Here is a 13,061-nt window from a genome sequence, read left to right as displayed (position 1 = left end):
GTGCGGTTGGCGCAGGATAGAGCAGGGTTTAGAGTTGTTGTGCATAGGGTCGCTATGAGTCGGAAATGACTCGATGGCACATAACAACAATAAAGTCCAGTTACTTGTATTATTACATTTAACTGTAATATTAAATAGCAAGTGAATAAAAAAGATTTGAAGTGTGTGGAATGAACTGTCTCCTCTGTAAGCTCATGTTGGGATATTAACAGAGGAGTGCCCAACATAAACGTATTCAAACACATGCCCACAGATGTGACACCCCACTGCTTGATACGCTTTCGTTTCTTTGTGACCAGGGCTGCTATTTGCCTTTCCTCAAAATGATAGAAATTGCTATGTACTGGCCTGTGAGCCAGTTAGCGGGGTTTAGACTTCTGATGCACGCTGTCCATTTTGACTCTGCACACCCAGGCACACGGCTTTCAGAGAACACTGGACCAGGTTGCTGATGGCAGAGCCAAGGCCTTACGCACAAAGCTGTGATCTAAAATTGGCCCAGTGGCAGGCTCATGTCACGCCTGAGGCCACAGAATTGGTGGGTCTCCTCTAAGTTAAGAAAACTGTGTCACACTGTGTGCTTGCGACTTCTCTCTCCTGATGCTTAGCAACAGCCGATGGGGGAGGAAAAACCTCGGAAGAAAAGTCATTTCAGAGGCCGAAGGAGCATGGTTGGTGTTCACACAGCCCCCGGACATGTGCGCACACACGTGGGTCATGGGAGACCTTCTTATGGAAATCAGCCCTAAAACTGCGACCAAAATTGTAATTAAATGACAAAATCAGAACAAGTATGTGTAAACCAGTTAGCAACCACGTAACGACATTAAATAAACCCACAGAGTTATTAATTACCTTACCTGGGTGTATATACTTTACTTTAAACACAAAGCTCATCTATCTACTCTCCTCGACCTCACTAGAGGACTGGCTTCCCCAGAGGCTAGGTAGCATCTGAATTAAAATTTCTTACTCAACACTGTTTCTATTTTAAAAAAAAATACATAGCTAAATAATATGCATATTATAGAAGATAATGGTTTTTAACGATGATGCTGGGATGTGGACAGGTTAATGCTAGGAAGCATCTTCAAGTCAGTGGTGTCCTTCAGAAAGGGCCGCTTGGTAAGCCTTCTAAAGTTGCAGATGATGATGGTTTTTCACTCTCCACAATTCACTTGCTTGCAGCCTAAAGTGATTACATATAGAAAACAAGCTTGAGTGGTGCTGTGTGACACAGAACAGGCTATTCAATTGAAAGGTCTGCAGTTCAAATGGACCAGGTGTCCCATGCAGATGGTTGAGTGTTCTCCTGTGAAGACTTATTGCTAAGTGCCGTTGTGCTGTAGATGACTCATAACGACCCTATGAACGAAAGACCTGAACATTTGCGTAATTTTCATTGTTTCTCCACATTCATAGTTTCAGGAGGCAAGCCACTTTGCAAGTGGAAATAGCTTCTTGCTTCCAAGCCTGTTTTAATTGGGAAGCTCCACCAAACACCGTCCACCATGGGTAACCATTCTCACATTTGTCACATCGGTGTCACAGTGTTTAGCATCACAGCAACCACAAGTTAACATCTGTACAGCAATACACAGACCTTGGAAACCTGATGGTGGGTCACAAGGAGTCAGACCCAAATCAACCACCACAGACAACGTACTAGCCATGTGTTCTGTTTGTAGGACTGTTATACAGATGACCTGTCACGGATGGACCTGTGTCTCCTGAAAGTTATGTGTCTTCTTGGTGGGACCGTGCATCTCGGCAATAGGTAATGATCCTATGGGTGTGGGGGTCTTAACCCCTGTGAATGAGGAGGGCTTAGGGGCAGCTCTTCAATGATGTAATCATCCCCCATGTTGTGATCAGCCTTAGGGTGGGGTACAGCACCCTTCATGAGGCCCCAGCCCTGATTAGATGGAAGGCCTGTATCACCTTTTATCTGACAAGACACAAAAGGAGGAGAGAGAAGGGGAATCTTGGGACTTGTAAGAAAGAACAGGCAGGAGTGTAGGTCACCCTCTAGATCCAGGTTCCTGGGCTGAGGAACTCTTGGGATCAATGGATAAAGAGAAAGCTTCTCCCTCGAGCCAGCACCCCGAATTCAGACTTCCAGCCTTCTAAATGATAGACAATAAACTTCTTTTTGGTAAAGCTATCGATTTCTCATCTAGTGCTGTTACAGTGGCTCTGCATTACTAAGACATTGCCATTCCTGACATGAAACTGGAAAAAATGATCTGGAAGCATCTAATGTTTGCAATCCAGCTACTGTAACAGCAGCCACAGCTGAAGCAGAGGACCAGAGAGACCTGACATGAGACAGAGCTGACAGCTACTCACCCCACCACGAGCAGAACCAGAGCCAAGCTAAGAGCCTGTGCCAAAGTTTGTTGGACAGTTTGGGGTGGAGGGAGAGCCAATCGTGGCAGGATTGAGAATTTTGCAGCACTGATGTAGAGGCATGAAGCTCAAGGCTGAGGTGCTTGTGTGTACACACTGGAAGTTGTCCTGACTGTATTCTGCTACTAATTTGGACTATAACCTTTTGACTTCTCCAATATGGTTCTGTATTCTGTCAGCTATCCCATCAGATGTGGAACCCAGCAAAACAGTAAGAGGGTGCTGAGATGAGCAGAAGGAGGTATGGGAGCCTGGGGGTTACAAACACGAAAGTGTGACCTCTTGGGAATTGGTTTTGTGTTATTGATGCTGTTGATGGGGACAGTTCCACTTTGTGAAGTTAGTAAAGGTCAGATGTGGCCATCTCCAAGAGGCCCTTGCTCTATTTTAAAAAAAATGCAATTATTAAGCAATTGTCTAGTTCCACCAAGGTGGCTCTGGTGGTCTAGTGGCAAGTTGCTGTGCTGCAATCCTGAAGGCACATGGTTCAAAGCGACTAGCTGCTCTCGTAGAAGGATAGGCAATCTCCTACCTCCTGTGCAATTAACTGCCTCTGATGGTCAATGATGGTTCGGCTCTGCCTCTCTGGTCCATAACAACAACAGTCCAGCTAACACCTCGTACTAAATGATTAACTTTTCATCCTAGAGATTGATTAGTATTCTGCCAGTGAACACAATGGAACACGGAATGGGACGGGAAGTGTGTGCAGTCTTATAATCCTTATATATCTAAGGGGCATGCCAGCAGACTGACGACACCCACCTGGACATAACCCAAGAAACAAGGAGTAACTTGCTCCCATGCACCATTCTGTGCATTATTAAACCTTACTAACTTTGACGCTGGTCAAAGCAGGAGTGGCATCCACTTCCGTAAACAGCTGGCCTCTGGAAACCCTATGAACCTAGAGAAAGGATGAAAGTCACGCAAGGGTCAAGGACTTCCATTCACAGGGTCACTATGAGTCGCCTATGACTCAATGGCACTTAACAACAAGGTCATCAACTCTGGTCAAAGTTGCCCCGTTACAGAGTGCCAAGCCTGAGGACATAAGCGCCCCAACGTCAATAACCACAGCTGACCCTTTGTGAGAAACTGTTAGTGCTTTTTAATCAAGTTGTGGTAAGAAGAGCTCAAATCACAGCAAAACAGAACTCGGTATCAAGTGCATCGAGGCAGCGTACAGCTGCTGCATTATCCAGAGCAGTGTCCTGTTAGGGAAAATTACAGTCTAGAAACAGCACATCATCATTCCCCGTGAGGAAACGGTTACGTTAACTGTAAAATCATCACTGGAAGGATCTGGAAACAGTCAAGCATAACAAACCTGCCGAGAGAGAATGGTCTCCAATTCGGAGGCATGTTCACCTGTCTACCCACTCCATCAAAACTAAGCTTAGCAAACGTGCAAAAAGAAAATACAACTACTTGAAATTATTACTATCATTTCCGTGTGCCCTTAGGTGAGGGACACCTGGCAGCTACATGCCGAGCTGTGCTAACAAAACTGAACCTTTCACTTTCTTTAATAGTAAAATTACCATTACAGAATCATTGTCATGTAAAAAGTGCATTCAAGTACATTACCACTATTTTAAATAAACATCAATTGTGAAACAATCAACTTTGAAAAGCTGCATAGGTTAAAAAAAAATTCCCTGATTGCATTTCTATTTCTTCACCTTGGTAGTCTGCAACATTGTACTTTTAGAGACTAACTACCACTTAATTTCTTTAAAAAACAAACAAAATAACACACACACACACACACACACACACACACACACACACCTCTGTGGGATGTGTAGCCCAGCAGTGAAGCAAGAAAACTGTAGACCTGTCACTTGTCTTCACTGTATGTAGAACTGTGATTAAAAAAATGGTACTTCTGTCACATTTGTACATGAAGAAACATAATGCGTTCAGAGGACGGAGCATGTGGCTTTCCAAGACAATACTGCACCGGCCACAAGGTGTGGACTTGGACAATCTCCCCAGTTTTGTAAAGCTCCCAGTGTACTCCCACTACAGTCCCTGAGAGTCTGTAGACAGGGTCAACAGCATGTATTTTTTTTTCATCCCACAGATAACAGGGTGTAACTCACACTGAACTTGGGAACACTAATTTGAGGCCAGCTCCTGGGCTTAAAGCTTATGTCAGCATCTCCAAGAAAGTAAACCTACACACCAGCCATGATGCTACTGCACTATCTCCATCAAAAGGGGACCTGAGACCCCAGCCAGAAGCTTCTCTGGGGGCCTTCACATCACATTTATTTAGTCCTGCTTCTGCCATCACCCACAGTGGAAAAAAAAAAAAAGATAAAAAAACAGAGTCCAGCATGACATGTGATGAGTGGTACCCACATTATCACCTAAAAAAAAAGATTGCAAAATCCGGAATTTTTTTCAAAAATAAAAACCCTTTTACAGAAGCCACACTTAATACAGTATCTAGGAAAAATCTTATCTCTTATAGGATAAAAGAAGCACAAAGACTACTTAGAGTGGATATCTTGCTAGACGGCTTACTTATGTTTATCCTTGAACTACTTACAAAGTAACAATTCAAATGAACTTTTATTCTGAATAGTTACAATAGAAGATTGACAGCCCTTGCTTGCCAAGACACCCAGGCGAGTCCTGTGCTGACTTTCTGGGCTGCCCAGTGGCCCCAGGTCCGGGCTCAGCAGCTGGAGCTGTCTATCTCTCCGGTTTTTTCAACGTCGTCGTCGTTGTTGTTGTCTTCTTTGCGTTCTGGTTCAATTTCGCCTTCATCCTCCTTGAGGTGAGTTGGATCTTTTTCAGCCACCTGATCTTTGGTTTGGGGTTCATGTGTGGAAATGGGATCTAAAACTACCACAGGTCCGGTTTGGTTTTCACCATCCACGTCTGTACCCCTGCATGCAGCATCACTGGGAGGCCTGTGGAAGAAACAGTTAAATAGAAAAGCAGAGAGCAAAATCGTTGTCTTTCATATACTTGAACGCAAACAACCATAAAACCAGAAATGTTCTACAATCTAAACCCACATGCACAGTGCTGTCCGTGAGATGCCAGCCATGGGGGTGTGGGGGGGGGGGAATGAAGCTATCAGATTACATGTTAGGAGCAAGAGGACAGAAGAAAGAAGGCGAAAAAAGAGCGATTAACTACGGAAGTGTTAAAAAGCAAAATGCACCTACCTCCTTAATTACACGCTTTTCTCAGGAAGTGCAAAGCTCAGGATACAGCAGGCATTCCTCTGCTGAGCACCCAGGCTCCCACCACGCCCTCACTTAGTGGGAAGGAGCCAGTTAACCCCCTTTTCAGTGGCCTGGTACATCTGGCTGCAGATTAGCTCTGAGGAGACTGCTCCATGAGGGGAAGTGACTCGCCCTGTTCCCTGAGGGACAGCTGCAGGGTAGGCGTTTGGGGTGGGAGGGAGGGTGCAGCTGCTGCGTGCACTGACTGGGAGAGACGTGGCCAGGGCTAGAAGGGCAGGGCAGATGGAAGAATCCAGAAAAGCAGCTAAAATGCTAAGTCATCACACACTTTCTGAAAAAGGACAATCAGATTTTTGAGAGGTTGTGTATTTCAATGTAAGCTTCGTTACGTAAATAAGGGAGTGATTCTGTCAGAGAGACAAGGATGTTCCCAAACACTCTTCTATTACCACGTGTCATACCTGTGCTCTCAGAAGTCAAGGTCAGAGCCCACCATCTAAAGGGCTGCTGACCCAACTCCTGAAGGCTGAGACAGCGAGAGAGGGCAGGACAGTGACTAGTCAGATTTATCTGGTCTTCTTGGTCACCACTTGGATTTTCTCTTTACCGCAGACAGCTGGACCTTAGACATTTCCAAGTAAACCACTGGAAGTCAGAATGTGCACTAGGCACCGCTGGGCAGCTCTGTTCTCTCTCCACAGGAAGGAGGCAATGCAAGGAGAGCTGGAGGAACCGTGCATAGGCCTGTGTGTCACCCTCCACCAGCAAAGCGTGCGACTCAGAGCACACCTACCCTACTGACCTTCCGGGGGCACACGGCTAAGAAATCATACTCAAAGGTACGCGGTTCCCATCTGCCGGCTGCTCCGCCAAGGAAAGGCGGGCCGTCTCCTCACGTGAGATTTCCTGCCTGAGAAAACCCACTGGGGGCTCAGCTGTGAGTCAATTCCGACTCTCAGGTCCACCACCAATACCACAAGACAACTACATCCCTTCTAACTTCTCAATCGCATGCAAATGCCTCAGGTGGCCAGCCCTCACTTGGAAACAGAGACACGGGAAATCTGGGAACAGGAGTTTAAAGCCTCAATGAAGTCAGCAGTCCAGCTCACCATCTGGGGCCTGCGCCCACTGTCCTTGTGTGCCAGCCAACCCACACGGACCTCAGCAGGCAAAGGTCAAGTATTTATCTCATTCATTTGAAGACAAACAACTTGGACCTATGCCCACCCACCTTCATCACGTCTACAGAACTACTGCAGGTACTCTCAATCCCTAGGTGTGCTTGCCGGGAACAGGGGCTGAACACACCTCAGAAAAGGCTCGCCCAGCCAGGTAGTGACTGAAGAGGTCCAGGAAGGGCTTCCAGGGACAATAAAGGGCTGAGAGATCTGGGAACTCTGAAACCTTAATAGGCTTGGCTGAAAGCATTTCAGAACTGTCTCAGTGCAAGGAACGCTTCTTCTGTCCTGAAGTCAGGTTCTCAACAGAGAATAGTCTATTACTAAGTCGCCCATCAACGACCATCGGAGAAACCCTTTGCTGGTTATCTCTGAACTGGCCACTGCAGGCTGTTTCTCTGAATCTACACGTGGAGAGGAAGGATATCTGTTTGTAAAGGGCAATGCCCAGTGACTTGGGATCCCAGCGGGTTAAAGCGAAAAGAGATGATGGCAATTATCTGGTTCTGCCTGTACTTTGATGATGGAGGAAATGGGGCTCATAGAGGCAGAGCCAGAACAAGGAGCCTGGCTCCCATTCCTACCTCTCCCACAGTGTCCTGCAAGAAACAGGAGGCCAAAGCCGAGGCTCGTGTGGGCCTGCCCACCAGTTTCTTTCTTCCGGAATCCCTATTTTGAGCTGCTGCTTTTGGACTAGTCAACAGTCTGTCCCATCAAGCTATCCCTGGCCTTATTCTCCCCACCCTCCTGATTTACTGCCCCTCCTGGGTTTATCACTAGAACCGTTCCTGACCTGCTCACAAGCTGCTAAGGGCTCTTCCTGGAATAAAGGACCTGCCTATCTCTGGTCCTCATTCTGTGCCATTCCCATCACAGCCAGAGAACCCCACCAGCGGCGGTGCCAAGCACCCAGACAGCCATGCTGGGGTGTTCTGAAGGGAAAATAAAAGCTTGATTCCCGAGCAGAAATCCTTCAAGTTCAAGTCCCATAGGAACTTTTATTGTTCTATTCAATTTTCCTATTATGACCAATCATCTCAGGACAAGGTCTAAGGATAAGGAATTCACGCTCAATACTCATGAGAAGTCATGTAAGTTCTCCTGTATGCTGTAAAATCTCCAAGTAAAACAAACATGGGAAAAGAAAGATGGAAATCAGCAACCGCAGCTATGAGCTTGTCCAAACTCTTCATTTGTGAAGTTAAACAGGGCACATAACTTGTGAGTAACAGATGAGGACTAACGTTATGGACTCCTGATCCCCCATCCAATGCTGCTGTCACACCCACCACTCACTAGTCGGTGTCTTGCACTGCGTGGTTTGCATGTTGCGGTGACGTTACAAGCTATGTGATGGGTATTTTCAACACTATGTGATGAGTATTTTAAACACTCACAAGGTCACCCGTGGTGGGCAGGTCTCAGCAGAGTGTCCAGACTGAGACAAACGAGGAACAACAACAACAAAAGACCTGGGAGTGGATGTGCAGGATGACTGGCCAATGGAAATCTTAAGGACGGCATCAAGACATTATCTGATATACAATGAGCAGATGAGATCTTAGACTGGGAGAAACTCATTGTTTTTCTGCCTGTTGGTCCACAACATATCGCCTAGTAGTCACGTACGGTCAAAATGGATACTTATCATTGGTGATTTGTACCTCATGCTCAAAAGACAAAAATACCAGCTAGAAAGCAATATTCCAATCTGTTCTACACTACGAAAACTGATGCCCAATTCAACTTGGGCTGTAGAAAGAGCAGCTCCTTTTCCCCAATGGCAGAGAGGCCCCAGGCAGGTGGGGCTGCTGGCTGGTGAAATGAAAGAGCCCAGCCCTTCTGGTACCAGAAGAATCAGAACAATTGCAAAGTGGTTCTGCCAAAGCTGAACTTTATAAAGGGCCTCAGCTATTTCGCCGACTACGTGACGAGATGAAAACGCAGGATTCTAATTTTTTAAAAGCACATCATTGTTTGCATTCAATGAAATTCCTTTCAAAAATCAACTTTCCATGTTCCAATTATATTCAACAACATCCTAGCTAACATTTCGGCTGCAATTCAAATTAACTAATGCCCAAAAGCGCCCTAATAGACTGCGGTTCTGAGCTCAATGGGACACAATCAAAGCTCATGAAATGAAGGGGGGAATGCTTATTTCATGCAAATTCTGCATATCACTCAAGCTTAATTTTACTGATAATATAAAGGTGGGACATTTTGAACATTACAGTGAATGAAACTTTTAAGCGGTGAGAGTTATTTTATAAAATGCTACCTCTGAAAAGCTGATTGCCAAACAGTATAAAAACGGTTTGAGGCATAAATGCCAAGTTCATTTCTATTTCACTTCGGAGGTAACTATCTTTCAAATCGCAACAGCTGGACTATTTAACACAATCTGGTGAATCAAAGTATAGTTCTTCTCTGGTCGCCCAGTGGGACGCCTGCATTAGTCTATGGCAACCATCCAGCAAATGAGGAACAGCCGGACGGTCTGAACTCTGTTTCATTTACAATAAAATGGATAAAGCCGCAATCATATTTACCACCTTCAAGGACAGAAAACAGGAAGATTTAAATTTGTCTTTATAAAGTCGCTGCCTGGGAAAACTCCAAAGAAGAAGTCAGTTTTACATTTTCTCCCGAGTGTGAAAATGCGGCCTTTCCCCTCCCCTCTGGCTCTTTTTTAAACACTTCATACAATGAGGGAGCTGAAGGGGCATTGCAGTACAAGTCGTTTTTATTGTTTCTCTCAGAAAACCTTTTTTTCTCCCCTCAGAGCTTTTTTATACCCTTGCCGCAAACTTCAGCAGAGTTCCAAAGATAAGGTGAAATCCTCTGTATTACTGCCAAGGCTAAGAGTTTTAAATCTAACCACCACAGAACAAGCTGTGTCCCTCCGGCTTTGTGCACCCTCTGGGACTCTAATTTAGCTCAGTCACTGAATTAGTTTGTCAGTTTGGGTTTTGCTTCTCTTGGAGGGGAGAAATAGACACAATTTTTAATTATGAAAAACAACACAGTTAAACAACAGAATACCACCCTGGTTGGACATCGGACACCAGCTTCTTTACTGATGCTGATGTCTTCGAGATTAACGGGAGGAATTCCTTTTTAACCAATGGAACAATGGCCGGGCTCTGTCCACACTCAGCAATATTTTCCCAAATTAAGGAACCGCCACGTAGCACCTAAGCAAATGTGTCAGAACAGTGTTTGCCCTGAAGTCCTCCCCTGAAGCCTTGTCCTGATCCTTTATTCCTCTGCTCTAAGCCAGACTGCAGACATTTACATATTCCAAAAGACACTGACGCAGGAAACTGGACCTTCCTCTCTACAGCAAAAGCAACACTACTGATATGGACGCAGGCGAAGTGTCTGAACCAATGCGTGTGCTGGCTTTTCTATGGCTACTCCACTAGTTTTCTGTAATTCTGCTCAACTTCAAGTCACCATGGAAAATCTGCTGCAATTTCAGCCATTAAAAGCTCAGTGTTATTTAAAAGACCTTATTTTAAGAGGCAGAAAGTCTCCCACAAAGTTCACCAGATTGGACTGGCTCCTTTAAAAAAAAAAAAAGGCTGTCAAGCTCAAAGATGCTTACATTTCCGTATTCTAAGCTTTCAGAGCAGTATTCTTTTAAAAATTTACTTTAAGGTGTTTCTTTACACTCACTCTATTAAATACACTACACTGTCTTGGGAAGTCACAAAATTTGCTATTTTCCTACCATTGTGTCACAGTGTAAAATTCAAAAGCAATGTTAATAGTTTCTGAGTCACAAGTTACCCAGAAGCTGGGTTACATCTCATCTTCAGAGTTGAGGTTGTGTTTATATTTTACTCAGTGACTTCTATTAACAAGAACCACCAAAGTCCCCTTTTATTCCCTATAAACAAATGAAGAAAAAAAAATCCAGACAATGTCACACACACTCTAAAGGCTACCAGAAAATTTTTAAAACAAAACAAAACATGACGAGGTGTTAGAAGCAATTTTGTTCTCAACTCCGAAAGGACCTATGTCATTCAAAAACTCTTAAAACTCATAGGTGCTTGCCACTGGAAGCAAACACCAGAAAGCAATTAATTCCTGGAGGATAAAGAATTATGCAACTGCATTTCAGCCATTCCTGCAGGAGGTGGAAGGCATCCTGGACAATTAACCTGGAGAGAAGCAAGGACAATACCAGGGGTCCGGCCTTCCGGGCCGTCCGCTGGGGAACTTCCTGAGGGGGGCCGCTAAGTGAGGGGATCTCAACTTCCAGAGCATCCAGTTGTTGGGCTAATCTTGTTGTTAAAACTTAATCGTCCATGTGTGCGGCGCACACGGAGCATCTTTGTGGCCCTGCTTGCCGAGGCTGGGCTGTTTCCTGCAGTGCCGCACACAATTTGGCGATGCTAAGATTACAGCCAAGAGCAGGCAAATCCTTTAATTGTGTACGAGCATCAGATTAAGCGGTAACTTCCATGCAGTTCATTCTGTTGGCTAGGTGTCTCCTTCCAGAAAGGTTTAGTTAAGTGTAGGGAAGGTGCACACACCCACCCACCATTGTCTGTCTGTCTCTCTCTCTGAGAGACTGAGAGAGAGAGAGAGAAGAGAAGAGAGAAGACAGAAGTAAATGGTGGAAACTTCTACCACGGAGGATAAAAGGACTCCCCTAGTCTCCATCAGAACCAGCAGTGGTCAACCAAATGACCTTCTAGCCGAGACCAACGCACTAGTGAGTAATTGTAGGCCAAACTTCTCTGCAAGTTGGTCAAGAAGCTCAATTTGTACTTGGTCCCTGTACTTAAAACCTCCGATTCCTCTAGCTCTGGTGAGAGCAATCAGCACTTTCAAATCTCATTTTTCTGCATTAGTTTCACACTGGAAATAATGAGATAAAACTGGAGAGCCCAATTAGAGGTCAAACAATGATAAAATCCTACCTTTCTTTTGAATTCAAAGCCTGAAAGGCAATTAGATGATTTTTTTCCTTTTACAGAAGTGTTGGGCTGCTTCATGCTAGCAAGAGCCATGAAAAATCCATCTTTCATCAGCCATTCATTGGTATTCAGCTTATGGCCCAAACAAGGCAAACTTCTAAAAATAAAATCTGTGCAAGGTCAGGAGTTACACATATTTAAAGACCCCAATGATCCAGAAATTAAATGCAAATTCAAATAAAAACGGTTTCACTGGAAACGGACAATTTTTTTTTCTATTGAAACCAAAGTCCTATAATTGCTACATGGGTTTTAAAAAAAATTCTTCTAGGGCAGAAAGTGACTTGTTTTGACCCTCCAAACACAAAAACAAGCTTAATGCCTGGCTTATGGTCAAAAAAGAGAAGAGTTTTAAAGAGATTGATAAAGCTTCTGGTTTGGGAAGGAAAATGGCATGGAAGAGAAGCTTGGGAATGAATCAAGAGAAGCTTGGGGCCATGGCAGCTTAAAGGAACCTTTGAGAATAAGGTAAGGACGCAGCTATGAAAGTCTGTGAATCCCAACATCTGATTCACAATGGAGCCCACGTAAGTCGTGAATCAAAGCAAGTGCTGACCCTCTCTGTAGGACAGAGACTTCTAACCGACTGCCTTTATCCCAAAAAACCATGAGGCTGCCCAGTTCTCACTTCTGAAGCAAAGTTCCACAGAAGTTACCAGGTGAAATGAAAAAATTAGTTTTGACGCTGGCTGCCTTGTTTACTTGAAACTCCTTGAAAGACAGTCACTTCTCTAAAAGCAGGGAAAGGAAATGAATGAACACGGGTGGACGCAGGTCAGTTCAGACCAGGCGGGCCCTGACTGTTCAGAGAGGAAAGGCTGGATGGTAAGAATAGACGATAGTCTTGGGCATCTGACAGTAACGCTGAAATGCCTGGAGATCTGGTCTCTTCCTACTCCTTTCTACTGAAGGACTCCTCCGCCCTCTATACTAGAGATGTTCTGAAACAAGGTGGCCCACCAACACTGAAGCACAAACTCATAGTCTCAAAGAGCTATGACCTAGTAAAGTATACACAGCAACAAGTTTATTTGGGGCTCTAGCACGCATGTTGTTAAGCCTGAACCCACAGAGAGTGGTTCATACTTCCATTAAGCAAAGCACATTTCTAATCCAATAATGACAATCACAATCATTTTAAGGTGTTGGACCTCTGGGAGTAAATTATTCTTCACCATGTTTGAAATGTTCATGAAGACAGGAGAAGATAACATAGATGAATGGGACCTTCTAAGACTCAAATCCCTATGCACATCCAAAAACTTCTC

General features: G+C 44.7%; 1 protein-coding gene across 1 annotated transcript in view; it reads right to left on the bottom strand.

Moving 5' to 3' along the window:
- Positions 1-5,098: 5,098 nt before the first annotated feature.
- KIAA1598 (KIAA1598 ortholog) overlaps positions 5,099-13,061 on the bottom strand; it is a 121,396-nt gene continuing 113,433 nt past the window's right edge. Inside the window, exon 17 of the mRNA XM_006879908.1 lies at positions 5,099-5,336. Coding sequence (XP_006879970.1) covers positions 5,099-5,336 — 238 coding nt within the window. The remainder of the gene's footprint in view (positions 5,337-13,061) is intronic.

This window comes from Elephantulus edwardii, unplaced genomic scaffold (genome assembly GCF_000299155.1).
Source record: "Elephantulus edwardii isolate Elephantulus edwardi_28Jun2011 unplaced genomic scaffold, EleEdw1.0 scaffold00006, whole genome shotgun sequence".
Taxonomy (NCBI): Eukaryota; Metazoa; Chordata; class Mammalia; order Macroscelidea; family Macroscelididae; genus Elephantulus; species Elephantulus edwardii.
This window is presented reverse-complemented; position numbering and strand designations above follow the sequence as displayed.